The following is a 22,808-nucleotide window of genomic DNA, read 5'->3' on the forward strand; positions in this document are numbered from 1 at the left end:
TAACAAAGGAATTGAACTATCATGTAATCACAGTGGGTGGTCCCTCCCCAAACACTGAATATTTGCTGCGTGTCCCCCTCAGTCTGCCTCGACAGCACAGGTCTGATTGATTAATTAACTATGGGTGCATTTCCTTCAGGTGTACTTGTCCCTGTTTCAGTGCATGCCGTCTCACTGGAATAGCTCACTGGGCGAATTACAGGTTACAGAGCCATGGTTAATGATTAACATCATTACAATGTAGACTTTTTTATTTCATTGTATCATCCTTGACCAACTTAAGGAAACAAACTAACCTTAACTAACGAGCTGCTGATGCATATTATTTCTGCTGTTCATTGCAGTTTCACCCTCCTATTGGATTGTTGTCATAGTGAGGTGCAAAACATACATGATTAGAGTATTAAATTGTTTTCCTTTATTAATCTTGTTTGGATATTTGTTATTATCTGCTAAAAAGCAGACATTAAAGGTGGGGTAGGTAAGTTTGAGAAACCGGCTCGAGATACACTTTTTGTTATATTCCATGGAATGCTCTTAACATCCCGATAGCAATGAATATCTTAAGTGCTTTGACAAAAAATCCATTAAAAAATGTCATCTGTGGAAGCCATGGTACTGTAAAAAACACGACCAATCACGGCTAAAATAACTGGATGGCCTACCTGCCTGTAAGTCTTCGATCTGTGCACAAACTTATCTCGTGCCCTCATTGGTCATGTGCACGTTCGTGTGTGTTGGAGGAGTTGTTGTTCAAATTCTAGCGCACTCGAGCTGGTTTCTCCAAAATGACCTACCCCACCTTTAACTTGTCATGGTAGAAAATAGACTAGTGTTACTAATAGCAATAACGATGCAGTTGGGACAGTGACCCTGAATTTGAGGCTGCTAAATAATTCAGCCATCAGTAACTTTATTTTGATAATTAATATGATAATTTAAACATCAATGCTTTTACTATATATATATATATATATATATATATATATATATATATGTCTACCTTGCCTGGCTCACTAAAACAGATGTACAGTATTAAAAAAAAGAAGTGAACACAATCAATTGCACAGGTCTGTCACTTCCAAATATGTATGTATAGGTTGCATCACCCATTGAACCAACATTGGTAGTTTGTACACACATTAGAACTACTAAGAAACCTCATTCATTGATCCTGCAATCCAGCATTTCAAATCAAGTGTAATACACAGTATATGCCAAACAAAATCTAATAATAGTGGAAATAGATTCATTCCTTTGTATGTAGTTATTATTTTCTACTGCTTATCAAGTAAATGGGAAAACAGATATATAATGTGTGATGTATCATTATAAATCTGTTGGGCATTTTTACACTCCTTCAGTTTCAAAAAAACAAATATAAAGGACAATAACAACAGTTACAGTAGATGATCCTTCACCTATAATTCAGTTTGAAGGTATAGAATGAGTGGGTGAAGAAAGTATAAATATAAAAAACACTCTACTCATCACATCTGAACAAGGAAACACTTGACACATTTGCAATGCTTGAGATCATTTATTATAAATCAAAAAGTTTAATGAATGCACTTTATGAACTTCAAGAGGAAAACTAGAGATATAATCACAGTCACAGATACAGATTTAGGACAAAAGAACTGGTGGTTCCACTGTGGCTTTAGCGGTGTAGTTAAACCACAGGTTGTAGTTAACATAGTAGCCATCATTGTACATGTACAGCTTCTGGTCAGTGGGATTGAAGTCCAGGTTGGAATACTTATCCTGGAACCGTTCAAAGGGAACACTGACGGAGCTCTCTTGTTTGGTTTTGGTGTCGTACTTGTAAAATATCTCTTCAGTTTTGATATCAACTGTTTTGACTGCATACAGAACGCCACACACCATGAAGGCATTGCTCACGCCTGGTTTATAGACACTAGTCTGCCATTCCTCCTCAACCCCAAAAGAAAGCTCGTTTATTTTTGCAATGACCATACGACCAGCGGACTCCTCATTGGCATAGGTCACCCACAGGCCGCTTTCATCAGCCGCAAAGTCAAAGTTCTGATTGGGGGAGTTGGTGTAGGAGAACCTGCTGCTGGCTCTAGGAATAACCTTGGACTCATATTTCCCTGTGGTGAAATTCAGTTTGGCCAACCCAAACGGGTTGTTGATCTGATAATAGAGAGTGTTGTCACGGAAGATGAAATTGTTCCCTGTGCCATACCAGCTGCTGTGTAAATTGTGATGCTGAAAGTGGTTTCTCAAAAGGAGGTTCTTGTAGTTAGTGTAAAGCCTGATGTCAACAATGGAAGCACTGGAGTACCCGGAGTACCAGTACATAGATTCTCTGTCAGGAACAGGCTTTGAGTCTTTCCCCCAGCCTCCATATTTGTAGCCTGCATTAAGATTGGCATTCAGTTGGCTTACAACGGGCTTGCTGACCTTGATGATACCTGTGTGTGCACAAGAACCTGCAGAGAAAGAGAGGGGGGAAATTAGAGTCCGAAGAAAACTTAGATTTTAGATGTGAATCTCGTAAGGAGTGAGCTTACCAATGTTCGGGTTGAAAAGCTCCTGGTGTCGTCTCTCGCACTCCTCGAGTTGAAGCTGCACCTTGATATACTCCCGACGCGTCACCAGAACCAGGTTCTTGTCGTAGGTCAGCTCCAGCCTAGTCAGGGTCTGCACCATGACTGTGATCTGGGTATAAACACATTTGTTGGCATTGTGGATTGGCATTATACTGGTAATGCGTTGACTCCCATCAAATGTACTTACCTGTATACGCAGAGACTCAAAGACAGTGGTGGAGCCTTTAATGGAGAGGTGCAGCTCTTTAATCAGAGCCTCCGCTTGTTTGATCTCAATCTTTATCTCAACCTTGTCGGCATCATTGTATGCATCAGGGTTCTTTTCCATTTGTTCAATCTGTACTGACAGCTCTATTAGCTCTATTATCTCTATTATCTCTTCATAAGCTGTCAGCTTTATCTCATAGTCCTCCAGCTGAAATAAAATGAAGATTTTACACTCTTTATTGAAGTCTCAAATATGTTATCATATACTTTCATATGCTTCAATATGCCTGTGCACCTTGCCCATCTCCAGCTCCAGTTTGTGTGAGATCTCCACGGCTGTCTGCTCTACCACCACCAGGTCTTTAATAGGAAAGGTAGAACTGGGCAAGAAGGCATCACAGGTGCACCGGTCCCCACTTCCACCTCCGGTCCCATTCCTCACACTGCCCTCGCTCAACAGGCCTAAGCGCTTCAGGCAACAAAAAGAGATGGTCACATGCTGATACAGTAGATCATCCTCAAAGAATAAAGATGAATCAGTGGATCTAAGTCATGCCATACATACCCCCCAGGCCATCGCTGAGCTGAGCAGTGCCAAGAAGTACAGCGTGTCAATCATCCTTGATGCAGTCAGAGTTGTAATGATTGAGATAGCTGGACCTTTGTGCTTTTATAGCCTGTTTCTACATCTCGCAGGTTGAAACACCTGTCCTTGTTCACATCACAATTAGCCAATATGTAAAACTTGATGTCATCGTCAGCAAACAGAAATGAAATACACTTATGTTTGTTTGTTTGATTTATTTATGAGTGGGTGTGCATCAGAATTCAAGGATTAGATGATGGGTGAGTGTACCATCTGACAGAGTTCCCAAGCAATATGAAATGTTTTTCCTGATGGTCTGAACCCTGAATATGCTGTGCAAATATAGAGATTAGATAAAAAATAACACCTGTTTCGGATTTGTAAGCATACCTGTCTGTACCGACTACCCAGGGAAAGGTCAGAGAATTTAAATGAATGAATTTATGTATAATTTGCCAAGACTTGGAAGGAAAGGGGTAATGTATGTGTATGTGAGCAATAACGTGTAGATTGGAGTGGACTGTAAACTGAGGCGGGTGTGATTTTTATGTACATCTCCATGAATGTTATATGTTTGTGGAATAAATAAAAAGTTCTAAAAAAAAAGAAATCCCAGAAATATTAGTTTAAATCGTTTTTTATTCAGACAGTGAGATTTGAAACCAGTACACAGAGTTTTACTATCATTTCACATTTGTATTCTTCAAGTCTTTATCCACACGTTTTGTTGTTTTCTTTTTCTTTACTTTCTTGGTTTTGGCTTTAACCACTGGCTGCTTGGCGTCAAGAGCCGGCCTGGACCTGGTCAGGTGGTTTGCTGTGGGGCTTAGCTTGCTGTGGCCGAACTCTGAATCGGAGCATATACCTTGGGCAGAGACAGATTTCCCTGGAGCAGAGCGGGGGGAGTCATCCAGCAGGTTGGGCTGGGAGTAGGAGCGCATCCCTGGGGAACTGGTGGGACGGTAAGGCGTTGTGCCTCCCAACATGGGCAGATGGACATGCTCATTGCTCAGATTACTGACGGAATAGCGACTGCTGTTGGACATGACAATATGGTGCCAAGAACTGAGCGGGGTGGCAGAGAAGGGCTGCGGGCCACCACTTGAATCATCTCTGGGACCCCCTGGAGATATGACCATTGAGCTGCGTGGTGTCACAGCGTCCACGGCGCTCTGGAAGGTCTTGAGGATGCGGTCGCTCTTCTGCTTCTCCTTCTTCTGACGAGACTCAACCTTCCTCAGCTGGCGGCGGTGATCCCTCATCATCTGTTTCCTTGTATCTGCCAGTCCCCTGCACAGAACATCAGATAACACACACATCCGTTTTTTGTGAGGTCATTCAAGGTGAAGATCTGGACAAGTTCCCAGCTCATAACTAAAACACACACAGTTTAACTGTACCATCAATCAAACAATAATAAGACTGTAAATTGGCAGCAATGTTATCACTTAATGTTTTATATCCATAAACCTTGAGATATCAATCCCTGTGAAGTAATTCAGAAGGCCCACCTGTGAGTGTGATTAAACAATCGAAGACTTGCTTACCTGTAGTCTACCATTCCTGTCCTGTCACGATCAAGTCTCTGAATCAGCTCCTCGATCTGGTATCGATCCAAAGGAATACTTGATTGCTATCATGGTTTCACAAAACAAACAAAAAAAGTCAGTCACTAAGTTTCTTCTTGAAATCATTCACCAGTCCCTTTCAGTAAGCTTGATTCAATTGATTCACAGTGTAAGAAAGACTTGAAGAGCGCTCTTCACGCATGATTTCAGAGGACAATTTCATGGTAGTCTGCCCTGCGAATATGACTAACAACACAGTTAGGAAGATCAGTTTATCTGTACACCTGCACCGCCTTCCTGAAGTCAGCGACAGGGACCCGCATGGTGCCATCTTTGTCAATGTTCCGGAAGAAATCCCACAGGCGTAGCTTGCGTTGATCCAAATAATCCTTTAAAAACATTAAGACATTTTGACAATTAACCAAGCAAAAAGAAAGAGGAATTTGACGGCTTTTTTAAACTAATATGTCTCATTGTGTAAAATAAGATGCTAGGACTACTTATATTCATTTTCGGCTGACACAGACCTGGATGACTTTCATTGGATCAACACGTTTTGGTGGTTTCTTAGCAATAAAACCACCGACCCCTCCGTACTGCACATCCAGGCCGGGATGCTCCTGGCATGTCACCTCCAACAGGTGCACAAATGTCTCAGTTACCAGCACATTCTGCGTGGTAAAAAGGTGACAACATGTAATGTTTGGTACAGACAAGAAACAGGGTATTTATTGTGATTTATTTTATATTGAAAGGTCTATTTGAAAGGTTATGAAATTATATGACAGAACAGTTAGATCAGGGTGCCAAAAAGACAGACAGAGACAGACATTGAACCAAAGAAACTCACACATATGTTAATCTCCTCCAAGGCAGTTCTAGGTGTGTTCTTTACCACATTAACCAGGGTCAGTGCTCCCTCTACTGTTAGAGAGTTGTAAGCCAGCTACAGGACAGTAAGAATAAAATGTCACATTCAAATGTACCTGCACCACACCGATGAGACATGTTAGCATAAAACAACATGTTCCACCCACCAGTAGGACTCGGAGTGTGTCGTTGAACTCGAGGCCCCTGCAAAGCATGCCGACGCCCTCATTGGTGAGGCGGTTGTTGTTAAGGTTGAGGTGCACCAGAGTGTTGTTGAATTTTAGGGCCTCTCCCATGGCGAGGGCACCCTCATTCCCAAATCCGTTCCATGACAAATCGAGGTGTTTCAACATCATATTCACCTAAATATGGGGGATGTGATCAGCTGTTGTATACTGAGACAGTGATCAAATGGATTGATTATACATCCAAACCTTGAGTCCAGCACAAAACGCCACAGCCCCTTTCATTCTGAGATGGTTCCAGCTGAGATCCAGCACCTCAAGACCCTCGTTGTTTGCTGTAGAAATGGAAAGTGGAATCACAAAATAAGGCTTGGCAAGTTTGTAATTTATTTCATGAAGCAAAGCTATGCATTTAGCAACTCAACAAAGACGTTAGAAAATGTTACCATACCCAACAGTTGTCCTAAATGTTCCCCTCCTTTTCCACAAAACTCATTATGGCTCAGGTCTAGTTCCTTTATTTTGGAATTGGTCTAAATATAGAAATATTAGCATCATAATAATGGCAAAAAGTAACCAAATATAACTTCATAATTTAAACGTCATTGCATAAAAATCATTGTTGTCGACTGATCATAAATAATAATAAACTTACCAACAAGGCATCTGCAAAATATTTTGCATCATCATCAGAAAATCCATTTCCTGTTGGAAAAAATAGAAATGTGCTAAACAAGTATAGAAATCACAAATAATAATCTTGAAACGTTTTTCTTTTTTAACTGAATTTAGTGATCTAAATATACAGTGATATCAACTGTATAAAATATTGTATTTAACCTATTATTTTTAATATCCACACTACCTGAAAGTTTTATAGATTTGATTGAAATGTTGTCCAGCAACACTTTAGCCATATACTCAGCTCCTTCAGACTGCAGATAGTTGTTGGACAAATCCTGTAAGCAAAACAGATGATGGTACAATATGCTGCACAGATGTAAAGGAGAAAAGCCTCCTGAAAAGCACTTGTGCCCTCCAGTGGTTACTCTGACATACCAGGTGCTGCAATGTGAAATTAGCCCTCAGCATCTCCACAAGGTATTTGGCTCCTTCAGCTTGAATATGATTGTCTGCCAGTTCGAGAGTATCGATATTCAAATCAGCCTAAATACAAAGATAATATTAGAGATGTTCTATTTTAAAAAGTCACATTCAATAGCATGCCCTTTTAACTTACCACTAGAGCGATAGCAAGTGCCTTGCACCCCAAAGGTCCTAGCCCATGATGATTGAGGGTCATGGTTGTGGAGTCAAGGTTTCGTATAAAATAGGAGACTGGAACTACACCCACCAGCCTGCAGGCCTCGAGGTACACTTCAGAAATAGAAGTCTTATTGTTGCTCTCTTCTTTTTCTGGAAATGAGTGAGTACCACATGGGCCGTTGGTTACAAATACGGTATTTAAGTTGTGTTTCACAGCAACACTTTGTCAAAACAAGCGTTCTATTTTCATTGTTTTCATTAATGTTTTTTATCACAGATTATGAGTTAACCTAACAACTTTACATGAGCAGCAAAATGGCGTATACTATATTTACTCCAACAATTAACCCAAAAATGTATATAATTGACTCACCGTCTGACTCTAAGTCTGTGTCAAACTCATCCTCCGTGCCCTGCTGTTCAGTTGGTGATGGACAATCATCCTCTTTTAAGCAGAGGGACTCAAAAGAGAGCATTGACATTGCTATGCTGTCAAAGCCTATATCCAGATTAAATCAATTTTCAGACTCAAAGGGAATACAGTCCTCTGGTTATTATTTCTCAATTTGTTCATGTGTGTTCTGTATGGGCTTGCACTGTGAAATGAAATAGGCCTGTGCTTTCCCGAGGATAACTCTACCTCTCAGGTAACATCTCGTGTGTAGTGACATCAATAATGTATGCCTTGGTGTGGTAAGCATGCTGTGTTTTTTTTAACATCTCTAAGCAAAACTGTAGGTATGATGATACAGTATATGACACTTTGTGAAATGGTATTGTTCAAAGTAAAATGGTATTTTATAAGATGCTGTACATTCTTACATCAGCTGTACATTCTTACATTTTATTTTATTTAGTTTATACAAAATGATGTGTAAAAGGATGCTATTTCAAACTGTGTTGTATTACATTTATTTCGAATAATTGTAAGAATAACACATTTTGTAATATACTGTATAGTCCAGGAATTCAGTGCAATATAGGAATATGAAAGAGCAGAAAATCAGAGGTAATAGTAAAATAAAAGATAAGGATAACACACATGATGTTAACCCTAACTTTCACAGGTTTAATAGTGAATCGTTTCTCCCTGCCCATTTGTAACACGACCTCATCACCACCAACTTCAAAGCGCGCATGCCCAGACCTCACAACATAAACATGATTGGCAGCATATTGTACTATGCGCTCTACCCGCTGTCACGGTACATAACAAGTCGCCGTCTACACGCAGGTAAATAAAATAGCACATTGCAAAGGTCTCGGTGTAGGAAATTGTCCTTGTCACCACGTGCATTGGGTTACATATTTTTTAGAAGCTATCGGCTAACGTTAGGTTGTGGCTCGCTGCTCACTGGGCAATGTATCCAACATGTGTTGGTGTGACTGAGCGTTGTCTTGGGAGGGTGATTTAAAATAAAACTTGGTGTCACACTTTTCTTGTGCTCCCACAGTATGAGCTAATATTTCCTTCTTTATGATATCGTTAACTTAATGCACATTATGTTTTTGCTATTCCGCTAACTTAGCTCACGTTTTTCTTAGAGCCTGAACTTTCCCAACGTGATGCATGACGTCACGACGTTGCCATGTGGGACTGTTTTGCGTTTGTATTCAATGAGGCTCCTTTTTTGTGTCACATTAGGCGCATTCACACCGCAGTACTTTTCCCACAAAGGTTCATGAGAACTCTTTAGTTCTCATGAACTAAGTTCGACGACACCTCCTCATCTCCACCGCTCCCATGTTTTATTTTGTGTTGCCATAAGTTAGTCTCTCTGCGTTTCTGCGCTGGGCTAATGCTAATAATGCTAATGCGAGGATAATAAAATGGCGGCTTCACAACACTTTTTGGGAGTTTTACGGGGCGTGGTTTGCAATCCGCCCAGCCAATCAGACATAGGAACCTTTTTCTCCCACGAAAGTCCCTGCTCTCTAGCAGGGACTGAAAAGGGGGTAAAAAGGTTCTCATGAACTAATTTGAGAACCGCCTCTTTTTGGTGTGAACGCGACAAAAGAGTTCTCATGAACTAAGTTCTCATGAACCTTTGTGGGAAAAGTACTGCGGTGACGATTTTCGAGGTTCTGAAGCCAGTCCCCAACTCCGGAGACTTTGGGCGGCAGTATACGCCGTGAAGTGGTTTGCGGCCTGCCAGTAAACCCAACGCAGAAGAAGATGAAGTGACGTCAGCGGCTTCATTTGCCTAATCCTCCCCCAGGGACTTATTCCGGTGTGAACGCGATCTGTACATGAGAACTAAAGAGTTCTCATGAACCTTTGTGGGAAAAGTACTGCGGTGTGAATGCGCCTATTTAAGCATGTAACCCTTCTGTTGTGTTCGAAAGCTATTACCGTTCATGGGGTTCGCGGGTACATTTTGACCCATGATTTATCTCAGTCCAAAACACCAAAAAAAAGATTATCATCCAATATTGTTTTAACTACATCATAACTAAGTTATTATGCATTCATAATCTTACAATCCTGGTGTAATTTAATGTTATGGCCTAAAACACGTGACACCACATATTGTGCTTGTGTTCAGGTTCAAGTGTTAGTGTACATATTCTTTGAGAAAGGTCGAGTTCCCGTGGGGGGATGGAGACCAGGTGCATGTTGCGGAAAAGTATTGTTAGGGAGTGGGGCTGGGGTGTCTAAAGTCAAAGATGAATCTTGATTGGTCCAAATTTGACCCTGAGTCACCCAAAACAATTCTTCCGGGTCTTCAAGACCCGAACACCAAATGATACACTTTTTGTTTTAGAGACTTGGCAACAATTGTCAAAATCTGTTTTGTAGTGTTTATATATCTGTTGTGAAGGATATCATGAAGCTTTGTTCCGATAAAAAAACTAGAGCGTAGTTATTATATAATTTGAACTTGAAACAGGTCACGGGAGACCCGAACACAACATAAGGGTTAACACTGCTTATCATTATTTTAGGGCAAAATCAATGACACAAGCTAAATATATCAGTATCTTTCAGCTTAATAAATGTACCAGCGTTCTCTAACACAGAGCTTGTCCTACAGGGGCCTCCAAGAAGGTTCTCCCTCCTTCTATGGATAATGATAAGGCATTGTGTGATGGTGGTGCTGTCACAGCCAGAACCCTGTCCCAAATTGACAAGCTGGACCAGTGGCTCAGCCAAGGCAGTGGGACGAAAGGGGACACGGAAGAAAGGATGAAAGAACCAAGCCCAGAACAGGAATACAACACATTGCAGCTGATGGCTGTCCTGCATGCAACTACAAAGAAGGAGGCTGATTCAAAGATAAGTGAGGGGGAATCTGCAGTGAAGGAAGAAGAAGCAGAGACGAGAAATGGACAGCTACAAGACACAGTGGAAGCTCCTGAACAAGGGGACTGGGAAATAACTGATCACCATGAGGTGTTCAATACGAAGCAAAACACAGAGGGTGGGAGTATTTCTCCAACTGAGGATCTTAATCAAGGGCTAGCTCCTAGCTCACAATTAGCATGCCTGCTAAAAGAGGACAGCACGCAAGAAAGCCCAAGTCCCGAGTCAGTTACTCGAGCTGAGCCAAGAGTACAAGAAACAACTGGTTCAGTACAAGTACAACGTTTGGAAAAGCCAATGCCTCCAGCTGAAGTTACTGAGTGCTGGGATGAATATTTGGCTTCAGTTGCTGAAGGTGGAGAAAGCAGTTCGGAGCTGATATTTTCCTCCCTTCTCTCAAATACTCAACCCCAACTTAAAGTCAGTGGGCAGCATGAAACTCAAGCAGGTTGGCACTTCCCGGCAGGACGTGGCTTGGCAGAGGAATTGCAGTGCCCACTGTGGCAATTTCCCACAGCAAGCTACTATCCTCCAATAGATTCAACAGTGGGATTTGAAGGTGAGAATCTGATTTCTCTTTTAGGTGAAAGATTCATATTTTTCTATTGTAATATCTCCACTGCAGTGAGATTTGCCTGTAAGATACGATAAGATAAGATGTTCTTTATTAATCCCAATTTGCTTATTTTTGTTGTTGCAGCATCATAAAACAAAACAAGGCATTGCACATAATAACAAATGAAAAGAGTTTAAATAAACAATTCGAAAATATAAACATCTCAAAATAGAAATAGGATTAAACCAGCATTAGAGAGTAAGAAAAATATACAGATGACCGTGAAGATAACACATCTATGAACTGTCTGACAAATTAAATACAATAAAATAAATAAATAAAAACACTGTACTCTCCTTGTATGTGTTTGTTTTCTACCCAGTAACATGGAGAGTATGGGAGAAGGTGGATGAGAGTGCCACTGCAGCAGAGCCACTTCCATTCACAAACGCCTCGATGGACTTCACTGTAATGTCCTACAACATCCTTGCTGATGACCTGCTGCAGGCCAACCAGGAGCTGTACACACACTGCCCTCTGGAGGTGCTCGACTGGAGCTACCGCTGCAGCCTACTCCTGGAGGAAATCCAGGAATGGGAACCAGATGTGAGTCAAGTGCCGACTGATTAAAATCAGTCGCTCATAGTTGCAAGATAGATACATTTAATGGTCATTTTGAGGGATCCATTAATGAGTTATGTGTGTTCTCGGTAGATTCTGTGTCTCCAAGAAGTTCAGGAGAACCATTACCATCAACAACTGTATCCAGCTCTGTCTCAGATGGGTAAATCATCTTAGAAAATATGTTGGAACAATCCTTTTGGATGATGTTATCACAAAGACATTACATATACTGTCTCCTCATGTTCCAGGCTACACCTGTGTGTACAAGCGCCGTACAGGGACAAAGAGAGACGGCTGCGCTACATGCTACCGTAGCAGTTGCTTTTCTGAGGTGTCCGTCGCCATGCTGGAGTTCTTCAGGCCCGAGACTGAGCTGCTGGACCGGCACAATGTGGGCATTATTGTGTTGCTTCGGCCAGTGGTAATGAATGGGTCTGTGGTCAAGGCAAAGGGCCCACCGCTCTGTGTGGCCAACACCCACCTGCTGTTCAACCCTAGGAGGGGTGATGTGAAGCTGGCTCAGCTGGCCATAATGCTGGCAGAAATCAACAGCGTGATCAAGTCCTGTAATGCAAAAGGTGAACACTGTAACCTCATCTTGTGTGGAGACTTTAACTCCATCCCTTCAATGCCTCTGTACCAGCTGATCACCACCGGAGAGCTCTACTTCCAGGGTCTACCCGCATGGATGGTGAGTAGAGCGGCAACGAATAGTTGCATAATAGATTACAGTGTTTCCAAGGAATGGAGGATGATTTGCTGTTTCTAATGACACATGACCAAACACACTAGGTTCATTCCCATGCAAAGCCAGCAGTGTTTGTCTTTTATTTCACAACCCAAACATTTGTTTTAACATTGAAAAGGGTTACCCAATTCATCTTAATTTCTTTTAATGTTGTTGTTGAAATTCTGCCGCTTTTGATTGAAAATGGCTTCCATATTATGTCGTGAATGCCAAACCAATCAAAAGCATTGTATTGCTACATTAGAAAAGTAGGCCAGATTTCTTAAAAAGAAAACGTATTCCACCTATTTTATTTTCTATTCTATATGAATATAATAAAAACATATATAGATTTAATCCCAATATTGACATACATACTGTAGAAGGGGGACTAAAATACCTACTCGCTCACTGTAGTGATACAATACTGCATTGATTTGAAGTCACATGACATTGAAGCTATTGGAGACAAATCTAGACTTTCTATAAAAACCAGCAACATATCATAAAAAAGCACTAAATAGTTATATTTGGTTTCAGGTTAGTGCCATGATGCTTATAGGACTTACCTCTGTAACCACCATGTATGTATTCCCCGTGTCCAACAGATATCAGGTCAAGAGAACCTGTCCCACAGAGCCTATGGTCACAGACTGTGCGTCCCCCTGTGGCCCAGCTCTCTGGGAATCACTGACAGATGCCAGCATACTACTGCATCCAAGGAGGAATCAAAGAGCGAGAGCCAGAAAGCAGGTCAGTGTTTGAAGTGACTGCAGGTTTTTGTTATATACCCTTTTTGTAATCTCTATCCATGCAGTAGGTTTCGGTCTTTTGTGTTTAATTTCCTCTTTTTCCTCACTTCCTATTCTGTCTTTGTTCTTCTCGTGTAGGAAAAGGTCAGTACAGCCATGATTTTATGCGCCAGCTGCGCTTCTGTCCGACTGCATGTATCCGTCCTCTGGACTTACATCTGATCCCAGGCGTGACTAACATCACTCCAGGTACGGGATTGCAATACAAAAACCACAACATCACTTCTTACTGAAATGGTTTCAATATCTGGGTCAATATCTTCTTTATTTTCATGCACAGATGCTTCAAGCGTAAATCAGCCTGATAAAAGGTCAGTTTACCCAACGTTTTTTTGTCATATTGCTATTTCTTTATGCATACAATATACTATATGGGAGAGGATGCCAATTCAGTGTCAAAGCATAAAACTGAGCGACTCAAAATAAAAAGCAACTAAAATCAATAAATGGGTAAATTAAATTCTTTATTTATCTCAGTTCATTTTGCATGTCGCCTTTTTACATATTAAAATAGGTTATGTACAAAACAAGATAGGCCAAAAGGTAGAGCAAGCTTAATTGGCTGTAACTGAGATGTGATTTGAGTCATGTTTTGTGACAGTTTCAGCCACACTATCAGCCACCAGTTAGACCTGGAGTCGGTCTACCAACACGTCCTTCCAGGATTTGGCAATCCAGAAGTCACAACCCTGCACTCTGAAGGCGGATCTACAGTCGACTACATCTTCTACAGCCGGAGACGCACGGCAACCTGGGATCCAAGCGGTATGTGGACACGACACAGAGGACACTGTTGCAGATTTGAATCCATTTTTGTAGATCACTTATTAGTTTGTGGTGTCTTTCTTTTTTTTCTCAGCCGGCGCCTTTGCTATTAGGGGTCTGAAGCTGATTGGTTCTCTCTCCCTTCTATCTGAGGACGTCTTATGGTCAATGAAGGGCTTGCCCAATGACATATTTCCCTCCGACCATCTCAGTCTTCTGGCCAGATTCCAGCTGGACCTGAATGCTGCGTAATAGAAGAAAGTGGTGAACTCCGAGAGGTCAGAGTTTGAGTGTATTTCCCTTCACAATGGTTCAGATCTTGCCTTGTACACATCATGGTTTTGTTTTTTGTTCAGATGAACACCAACCCTTTTGGTTCCCTTATGTCATCAAAGGAAGTCTTCTTACTGAGAAGAAGAGAATATTTTTTGTTTAAAAGAGCCAGAAAATATAATGGAGGCCAACAGTCATTCTTGTCCCACGTTGTTTTCATCAGATAATTATACAGAAATAGGAAAAATCGCATTATTGATGCTGTAAAAAACAGTGATTGCTTTAATAATACACTGACCTCTTCTGTTGCGTTTTCATTGATTTTAAATCTAATGTTCTAAAAGCTGTTTCTGATTATGAATGAATGCTATTTGTTCAGATGGTGAAAATATTGAATAAATGTTTTTACAGTTATTTGTGGCTCCCTGAGTTTAGCTTTTTAACACCTTACATAAAATGCAATTATTTGTTATTTATAAGGTAGCAGCACAGTTGAATGTGTCCACCAGCATTACATCCGCCAGATAGGAGTCTCCCTCTCTGTTTACCCTGCCTGGTGTAGTGCTGAGATGTGACCTGAATGTTGGCTCTGCCCCTCCCGTCCCACTACACTGAGGCACTCAGTTTGTCAGGGAGAAGGTGTGTGTGTGTGTGTGTGTGTGTGTGTGTGTGTGTGTGTGTGTGTGTGTGTGTGTGTGTGTGTGTGTGTGTGTGTGTGTGTGTGTGTGTGTGTGTGTGTGTGTGTGTGTGTGTGTGTGTGTGTGTGTGTGTGTGTGTGTGTGTGTGTGTGTGTGTGTGTGTGTGTGTGTGTGTGTGTGTGTGTGTGTGTGTGTGTGTGTGTGTGTGTGTGTGTGTGTGTGTGTGTGTGTGTGTGTGTGTGTGTGTGTGTGTGTGTGTGTGTGTGTGGTGGATCCATGGATGAATAATTCATTAAGATATGTGAGTGTTCATGCATGATGGAGCTCAGTAAGAGGGCTTTGTGTTATGTGTGGGCTATAAAATGTCTGCAGAGGTGATTCCCATCACTCACTCGCTCCTCACTCATTCTTGACGGTGTGCTATATAAATATTTGTCCCCTTCAAAGCAATAACTCATTAGTTGAAAACTTTAATATATAGAGGAATCCGATAGGGTGTGCCTCTCTTTTCCCTTTGGCATCATGCACGTAAGCGAAGTAGGTCAGTAGTAGTTTATTCTCTCATAGGTCATTATATCTTCTGTTTCTTTATCTGACAAACACTGCTGGACAAAGTGTCTGACGTCTGGAAGGTAGGAGAGGGATTTGTTTATCTTCATCATGACTATCTTCTCATAATTCACTGAGGAAACTGCCACAACATTAACTTGTTTTAAAGAGCTCACTGCACCACTCTCACACATGACATTATTTGATCTCACATGCAGCTCTTCCAGAGTTACATTACTGGCCAATGCATGGAAGTGGTTCCTTGCTGACTGGCGTTCATCAGATGCAGCTTCCATTAAGACTTCTTAGCTGATTGCTGTGAGGTGGACTTACATTCATCAACCTGGGACCATTAAACAGCAGGATCCCTGAACATGAGCACACATGCCAGCATACTACACCTTTTCTTAAACGATTTGACAAATATTAGCAAACAAGGGCAGTTGTCTACAACATTTGTTCTCTCGCGATAATCTGAAATCTTATTGGTTAAATTGTCCCACTTAGTCTAACTTAAGTGTGTAAATCCAGTGTCCTGCTGCACACAGAGGCTTATGCTTCCCTTTAATGGAGTTGTTGGCATTACGTTTCCTTTGTGTAAACCTAACGGGAAGTGTTTAGAGATCTCCAGAGTCTGCTTGCGTCATCATTTGCTTTGCTGCCAAAAACTGCCCTTCAACTGAGGACACCCTGTGCTCAGTTTGAACTATTGGTCGACAGGAAACTGGCTCCATTCCCTGCCTGACACCAAGCCTGTCCGACAACTAATTACAGAATACTTAGGGACTAATCACTGAATTCTTGGATAAAAACTGCTTAAAAAGGACTGGCTTATTAAAAACATAACCATGAGTTTATCCCCAAAAACACCTTTTTTAATAATAAAAAATAGAATCAGAAAACAAAGATGGGTTGCCTCTTTATTGTGATCCTGTAAATCTACAGTCTTTTCGTACGAAACAATTGTGTAATAGAGCACTGAAATGAAAATAGACAACACCCACTGTAAACGGAAGGTTTTTGGCTGTGGCAACATATTCAAAACAGTGTGTAGTAAATAGTGTTCTACTGCTGATCACCAACACTGAAGGAAGTATAAAATGACAATTTCCAATGATAATATAAATACAAAATGCAGATAAAAGTGCAGTAAACAAACGTCTTTACACTTCATCTGAAAAGGAAATCGCACCACTTAAGGCTATTGAATTATCGGATAAAGTTGCTACAAATAAAGTTAGAAACAATGTATATATAAAGCAGATATACAGTACATATAAACCAAACTTGTTCTTACTCAACATCTACATTAAATGCAGATAAGGTCCATCAGCTTGATAATCATGGTTGTTGTGACATGTCTTATATTCAGGAGCCAGAACAAATCCTGCTTCTCAGTATCACTACAGATGACTTCATAATCTTGAATATACCATTGTGTATTCAATCCCATATTCAAATTCAATAAGGTGATTAGCATGCTAAACATGCTAGCATCTGGATATTTTTGGAAGAACAGAGATTACACTGCTTTTCTGATTAGTTAGACAATGAGAATAATGGGGTGGATATAAAAAAAGGAATTTCCTTCTTTTGAGTTTCCATACAAGGCACACGGGTAGTGGTTTGCAAACTAGTCACTACACAAGAAATGGCAGCCCAGCAGAGCCTTAGTGGATTTAAAATGACATTACATGTACTTGCACACTTACAGTACGACGATATAGAATGCAGACGAGCCTTAAGAGCTTTTGTTGAACATAACACCACAGAACCTTATGACATGTCCAGTAGCACATTAACACTGAGTGGTGGTCCTGCCCAACGTCAAGGGAAGAGTCACATTTCACATTGTGTTGAGTTTGCAAAAATCTGCAGTTATTTAAAAATGTTTACAAAGCACTGCACTTATGTCCACTTTTTAATTTGGGAGCGTGGCCAGAACCAAGCACAGTACCTGCTCCAGGAGAAACCTTGACCATAGTAGACGTAGAAAAACTGAAAGAGGCATTTGTTTTGAGAAGAAAAGTTGCTGGTGACCTATTCAACATTGTGTCTCCGTGAATAGGCCAATGAGTATAAAAAATGAATCTGCGGCTCTGAAACACGTGTGTGGGACCTTGTATCCTTACAAGCAAGCTAAAATTCTTCTTCAGACTCGAATCTGGTATCCATTAATTTCTGCGGCCGATTTTGGCTCCAGAACCTTCTTATCTCCAGAGGGACTGCAACAAAACAGACACAGAGAAATCAGACAAGGAAACTGTGACTAATTCATGAACTACTTCTTTAGACATCTAGTCCAAATGTGTCCCAGTGACAAAAAGCATGTCACATTAATATTGGCTGAGCACATGATGAATCCTACCGTCTCTCAATGCGGCTGATCCTGCGTATGGGGCTGCCCTGTCCTCTGAGGGGTGACCCCATGCTGTTTCTCCTGTCTTTGGTGGGAGAGGGTGGTGCAGGCTTCCCTATCTGCAAAAACAAGAAGAACACTGTTATCAGAATCAGTTAAAAACACAGCATGAAGAGTCACGTATTCTTATGTCCTTGCTTTCCAGGGCGAGGCTCAGTATGAGTGGTGGAAAAATCTGTCTTTATTAGTGACGTGATTGTGGAGAGCACTCAATGTAAATGATCAGCAATTGATGGATTGTGCCGGCCATGCATGAAGCACAGCAAGGCAGAGTGAAGCCATCACATTTAGTTTTATTACGCGCAGAGCTCAGCATCAAGGCTGTTTTCATTATGTTGGCATGGGAGGTGATGATAGAGCATCATTTGAGGGAAATCACTCTAACAGCCGGGTCAACTCGGTGTCACTGTGCATGAAGAGGCAGCGCGTCAAAAAGAAATCTAATGAGCGGCCCGTCTGCTGAGGACAAAGTAAATCTATCATCATTGTCTGAGCTCCATCAGCTTGTCCTGGTGTCAGCAGTGAGATGAGACTTCTGCACTACCATTCATAATGCTTATCTACAGAGCATCTTTTCTGAATACCGTACTGTACCCAGAGGTGGGAAGTAGTGGAGTACAAATACTTCGTTACTGTACTTAAGTACATTTTTCTGGTATCAGTACTTTACTCCACGACTTTTTACTTTTACTTCTTACATTTTTAACACAAATACCTGTACTCTCTACTTCTTACATTTTCAAAACACGTTAGTTACTTTAGTGGCGTGATCATTATTATTTAAAGTCATTGCATGCCTATTGATTTGAACACAATCGTGTATCCATCATTTCCTGGTCTTCTCTAAAGAAGAGGGACCAATGAAAACGTTGTCATTGTTCAGCATCAAAACATTCATTAGCTAACAATGACATTATTGTTCTATTAATATAAAGGGAGGTCAGTTACTCTTTAAAACGGTTGGTAGGTATGGGTACTTTTTACTTAAGTGCATTTCGAAGTCCATACTTATTTACTTTTAGTTTTAGTATAGTCAGTACTTCTACTTTTACCAGAGTATCTGTACTTCTACTTGAGTAAAGGATGTGTGTACTTTTGCCATCTCTGACTGTACCTTCAGCCTCATGTCCCGAGTGTGTCTCTCCAGCTCTTTCCGTAGCTCCTCCTTGGTCAGCTTGTCTAAGTCTAGTATGGAATGTTTCCATTCTATCTGCTCCACGCTGTGAGCGTCATGGGACACGTACTGGCCGATCCTGACCTTGCGCAGGGTGTGCCAGTAGCCCCTGTAGGCTCCTTCGAACTCTTGCACTAGGTCCATCAGTGTGCGGAACTCCAGGGGCTTGAACATGAGGTCTTCCCTCCGACTCGTGCCCAACGCGCCGAAGCGTCCTCCGCAGTGAACTCCCAGCACGATGTGGTGGAAGTGGTTTCCTGAGAAGTGAGACTGAAAGCTGAGGGGGAAGCGCTCCACACCGGGCATGTTGTTGGTGAGGTAACTGTACGAAGAAGGGTCAAGGAAACGGACAATTGGAAAGACAATTTACAGTAAGTCTGCCAAAAAACACCCCATTAACATAAACATGTATGATGGGGGCACATTACAATGAAACATACAATAATACAATTTGCAACATGCCCTGATTCTCTAAAGATACATCCCCAGGATCACCGCCTCCAGACATTTGATTGGCAGAGCCTCCCGCGTCATCTCTTTAGCAATGTCCATCAACCTGTGCAGGACAATGGAACAGGAGAGAAACACTGTTAATGCTCAACTGTGATATAAGACACTACTGAGTGTAATAGAAATGCACACACAGTTATTGAACAAACACATTTTCCACGAGCCATGGAAATATGATTTGGACCACGAAATCTAATAAAGCAAGGTCAGGGAGATTGTGTTCCAGGCTGAGGAGATACAGCTGATCCACAGGCATCAGACATTAGCAGCACTGGCCAACACCATAAGAAATCAGCTAATATTGTTGCAGACATCCTATGACTGCTGCCATGAATCCATTACTAGTGATTAGTCTTGGGTGAAAGACAAAAAAAGGTGCTTACGCAGTAAGAGGCCGGCTCTTCTTAATTTCAAAAAACTGTGTTCCTGTGTGATTGTACCTGTAGGACACAGTTAAGGTCATACTGTATAACAGAGCAAACCGCAGCATGCATCAGGGAGAAGAGACAACCAGTTATAGGTTGTTGTTTAAATATGGATGAATTACATCTCTGACTGAAATAAAGCTGAATATAGAGTAGAGTTTCCACAATGCTTGCCTACTTCCAAATGTAAAGGGTTAGATAGGATTTTAAAAAGTCAAGATAGATCTAAATATATTTTAACTACAAATGAAATGCTGTGGAAACATTCAAATACACCAAGGTAGTCAAAGGATACTGCAATTCCCTGATGTATTTCTGTATGGCTTCCAAGCGCTGTGGGATAGTGGTGGTAGGTTGAAATGTAGGCACACTCGGTATTGGAATCTGTAGGACAGAGAGCATCCCAACAACTTGATGAACATTGAACAATCAAAGTAGTCTTGTGTGCTTTTCCCTATTCAGCCTGCCGATTGCAAGAGCTTCTTAATTGCTCTAAGCACGAGAAGTGAATGAAAAGTACCATTCTTCTGTGTCTAAAACATCCATAGCATGCAGTGGTACCATGCAGAGTGGACTGGACAAAACATGCATTGTATTTTACTGCTGTGATAAAAAAAGACATTAGTTAAGTTTATCTATCAGTCATGTGGGACAGCATAGTAACACTGTAGCTCAACATTTCCTCAGATCACATGGGTGTTAATTGTTTTCTCCCACAAAGGTTCATGCGAACTTAGTTCATGATCGCGTTCACACCAAAAAGAGCCGGTACTAAAAGTAGTTCATGCGAACCTTTTTACCCCTCGAAAGTCCCTGCTAGAAAGCAGGGACTTTCGAGCGGCTCTTTTTTGAGAAAAGAGCTATATTCCTGATTGGCTGGGCGAATTGCAAACCACGCCCCGTAAAACTCCCAAAAAGTTTTGTGAAGCCGCCATTTTATTATCCTCGCATTATTAGCATTAGCCCAGCGCAGAAACGCAGAGAGACTAACTTATGGCAACACAAAATAAAACATGGGAGCGGTGGAGATGAGGAGGTGTCGGCGTTCTGGCGATTTACTCGGAAGGCTTCAGTAGAAGCTGCTGGGACTCCCAGCAGCTTCTACTGAAGCCAGTCCCCAACTCCGGGGACTTCCGGCCGGGGACTTTGGGCGGCAGTATACGCCGTGAAGTGGGTTGCGGCCTGCCAGTAAACCCAAAGCAGAAGAAGAAGAAGTGACGTCAGCGGCCTCATTTGCCTAATCCACCCCCAGGGACTTTTTCTGGTGTGAACGCGATCTGTACTTAGTTCATGCGAACTAAAGAGTTCGCATGAACCTTTTGTGGGAAAAGTACCGCAGTGTGAACGCGGCTATGTGTAAGTTTCACATGCGGAGTTCAACAGCTGCAACCTTACCTTGGGCAGGTCAGTGGCCCCCCGGGTCTCCTTCCCCAGAGCTTCACCGTTGGGGTGTATTCGAGCCACATGGCGCCACATCCTCTCCCAAGTCTCCTCATCCACCGGGAGGCCTCCTCTGTTCACATAGAAAGGCACCCCTCCGTCCCTTAACTCCTCTTCGGCTTCATCCTCCTGCTCCTCATCCCTCTGCTCCACGGAGCCCGCGGGGGCCCTCAGCATCCTTCCTGCTCCTCCAGCAACAGGAACCCAACTGAGTTCAGGCACAGAAGCCTCCATACTGGACCTTTCACTGGTTAATCTGCTTGTTGCAGGTTTAAGGTTCCCACAACAGATGGCCAACTCATGACATCAAGCAGCATGTGCCAAAAAATATATAAAAATAATAAGTCAATGCAATGTGGAGAAGGTTTAATAAAAATGCACCCCTTTAGTTGAAGACCTAAATGATGATTTCAAACAAAATTAATCTTCTTGCAATAAAAAAATTACTCTTTGGGAAAATCTAGAACCCTAGGCCATTTAATAATCATATGTCCATGTTAATAAATAAACTATGACACTTAGGTAATAAAGCCTTTAGACGTGTTTTAATTACAATAGGTTGACAGTTCAATAAGCCAACAATAGCTGGCCAATGTATCGCTATCACAGTCTGTAGGAGGATTGATCCGCAGACAACAAAGTATTAGAAACGACTAATTCCCTGCACCGTTAGAGGTCATTCATACCACAAATATCCAGAAAAATCAGTGCCGTTTTGCAATCCCATCATCTCGACACTCCTCACGCGTCCTCTTCATCGCTTCTTCACCAAACCATTTCCTTCAGTCAGCCGGTTCATTGTTCATACAGATGCTCCTGGGTTCAGCGGCCGGGAGTGGGATTCACGTCCAACGAGCAGCTCAGACACTCCCAGATCTCCGTCTACCGCGCATGCGCAAGACTGAGCGGATCTCAACCGTGACAAATGCTGCATTCAAGTGCTCCTCCGATCAAGAAGTTAGATCTGCGAATCATTTATTCTACTGCTTGGTGATAATAAAAAACACAATTTGGGTGTTTTCATTTTGTTAATCTTGACACTATATTGTTATGATGCGGTGGAAGGATGAAGGAAAGTAAATTAAAAAAACGTTTTAAGTGAGATATCGTTCAATCAGCCACGCCCTAGATATGTTGGCTGATTTATTTTGTGATTTGTTATTAGTTTTAGTAGTGCAACATTTATATTGCCATTTTCCCGGTTTGCTTGTATACATCTTTATTAACATTGTTGAAGGAAAAATAAAAACAATAAAACACATTTACACCATAATATTTTTCAAATAATAAAGACCTTAAAACATCAAAAGAGAATGTGTGAAATATATGGAATT

General features: G+C 41.6%; 4 protein-coding genes across 6 annotated transcripts; 1 reads left to right on the forward strand and 3 right to left on the reverse strand.

Annotated features, from left to right (window-relative positions):
• Window positions 1-1,626: 1,626 nt before the first annotated feature.
• olfm4.1 (olfactomedin 4, tandem duplicate 1) lies at window positions 1,627-3,402 on the reverse strand. Its single transcript, XM_034111976.1, has 5 exons — window positions 3,349-3,402; window positions 3,079-3,252; window positions 2,764-2,991; window positions 2,538-2,685; window positions 1,627-2,456 (listed from the first exon to the last, which is right to left on the reverse strand). The coding sequence occupies exons 1-5, from the start codon at window positions 3,400-3,402 to the stop codon at window positions 1,627-1,629; spliced, it is 1,434 nt and encodes a 477-aa protein (XP_033967867.1).
• A 650-nt stretch (window positions 3,403-4,052) lies between these two features.
• On the reverse strand, window positions 4,053-7,740 carry LOC117468024 (leucine-rich repeat-containing protein 74A). Its single transcript, XM_034111977.1, has 13 exons — window positions 7,632-7,740; window positions 7,233-7,408; window positions 7,052-7,159; window positions 6,858-6,951; window positions 6,648-6,697; window positions 6,444-6,525; window positions 6,242-6,327; window positions 5,975-6,169; window positions 5,788-5,883; window positions 5,465-5,608; window positions 5,222-5,326; window positions 4,917-5,002; window positions 4,053-4,659 (listed from the first exon to the last, which is right to left on the reverse strand). The coding sequence occupies exons 1-13, from the start codon at window positions 7,738-7,740 to the stop codon at window positions 4,053-4,055; spliced, it is 1,938 nt and encodes a 645-aa protein (XP_033967868.1).
• Window positions 7,741-8,334: 594 nt separating this feature from the next.
• Window positions 8,335-14,698, forward strand: angel1 (angel homolog 1 (Drosophila)). Its single transcript, XM_034111678.2, has 10 exons — window positions 8,335-8,492; window positions 10,294-11,121; window positions 11,501-11,724; window positions 11,833-11,902; window positions 11,991-12,433; window positions 13,078-13,222; window positions 13,360-13,470; window positions 13,562-13,592; window positions 13,883-14,046; window positions 14,141-14,698. The coding sequence occupies exons 1-10, from the start codon at window positions 8,396-8,398 to the stop codon at window positions 14,296-14,298; spliced, it is 2,271 nt and encodes a 756-aa protein (XP_033967569.1). The 5' UTR covers window positions 8,335-8,395; the 3' UTR covers window positions 14,299-14,698.
• A 1,715-nt stretch (window positions 14,699-16,413) lies between these two features.
• On the reverse strand, window positions 16,414-22,332 carry vash1 (vasohibin 1). 3 transcript variants are annotated; one of them, XM_034110813.1, is made up of 8 exons: window positions 22,161-22,332; window positions 21,430-21,656; window positions 20,330-20,418; window positions 19,993-20,049; window positions 19,581-19,655; window positions 19,040-19,421; window positions 17,875-17,984; window positions 16,414-17,731 (listed from the first exon to the last, which is right to left on the reverse strand). In XM_034110813.1, the coding sequence occupies exons 2-8, from the start codon at window positions 21,649-21,651 to the stop codon at window positions 17,659-17,661; spliced, it is 1,008 nt and encodes a 335-aa protein (XP_033966704.1). In that variant the 5' UTR covers window positions 21,652-21,656; window positions 22,161-22,332; the 3' UTR covers window positions 16,414-17,658. The 3 variants fall into 3 exon arrangements, with proteins under 3 accessions (XP_033966704.1, XP_033966702.1, XP_033966701.1); XM_034110811.1 differs by having other exon boundaries at window positions 21,430-21,662; XM_034110810.1 differs by having other exon boundaries at window positions 21,430-22,332.
• Window positions 22,333-22,808: the final 476 nt, after the last annotated feature.

This window comes from Pseudochaenichthys georgianus, chromosome 22 (assembly GCF_902827115.2).
Source record: "Pseudochaenichthys georgianus chromosome 22, fPseGeo1.2, whole genome shotgun sequence".
NCBI classification, from domain to species: domain Eukaryota; kingdom Metazoa; phylum Chordata; class Actinopteri; order Perciformes; family Channichthyidae; genus Pseudochaenichthys; species Pseudochaenichthys georgianus.

Coding starts and splice junctions, on each gene's coding strand:
- olfm4.1 (XM_034111976.1), bottom strand. CDS start 3,402: ATGATTGACACGCTGTACTTCTTGGCACTGCTCAGCTCAGCGATGGCC. Junction 3,253..3,348: donor GCTCAGCGATGGCCTGGGGG/GTATGTATGGCA, acceptor TGTTGCCTGAAG/CGCTTAGGCCTGTTGAGCGA. Junction 2,992..3,078: donor TGGAGCTGGAGATGGGCAAG/GTGCACAGGCAT, acceptor ATTTTATTTCAG/CTGGAGGACTATGAGATAAA.
- LOC117468024 (XM_034111977.1), bottom strand. CDS start 7,740: ATGTCAATGCTCTCTTTTGAGTCCCTCTGCTTAAAAGAGGATGATTGT. Junction 6,952..7,051: donor ATTTCACATTGCAGCACCTG/GTATGTCAGAGT, acceptor TTTTGCTTACAG/GATTTGTCCAACAACTATCT. Junction 5,609..5,787: donor TGGAGGAGATTAACATATGT/GTGAGTTTCTTT, acceptor TTTACCACGCAG/AATGTGCTGGTAACTGAGAC.
- angel1 (XM_034111678.2), top strand. CDS start 8,396: ATGCCCAGACCTCACAACATAAACATGATTGGCAGCATATTGTACTAT. Junction 13,471..13,561: donor CGTGACTAACATCACTCCAG/GTACGGGATTGC, acceptor TTTCATGCACAG/ATGCTTCAAGCGTAAATCAG. Junction 14,047..14,140: donor GGCAACCTGGGATCCAAGCG/GTATGTGGACAC, acceptor TTTTTTTCTCAG/CCGGCGCCTTTGCTATTAGG.
- vash1 (XM_034110810.1), bottom strand. CDS start 21,708: ATGGAGGCTTCTGTGCCTGAACTCAGTTGGGTTCCTGTTGCTGGAGGA. Junction 20,419..21,429: donor GGGCCACTGACCTGCCCAAG/GTAAGGTTGCAG, acceptor TCTGTCCTACAG/ATTCCAATACCGAGTGTGCC. Junction 17,732..17,874: donor ATCAGCCGCATTGAGAGACG/GTAGGATTCATC, acceptor GTTTTGTTGCAG/TCCCTCTGGAGATAAGAAGG.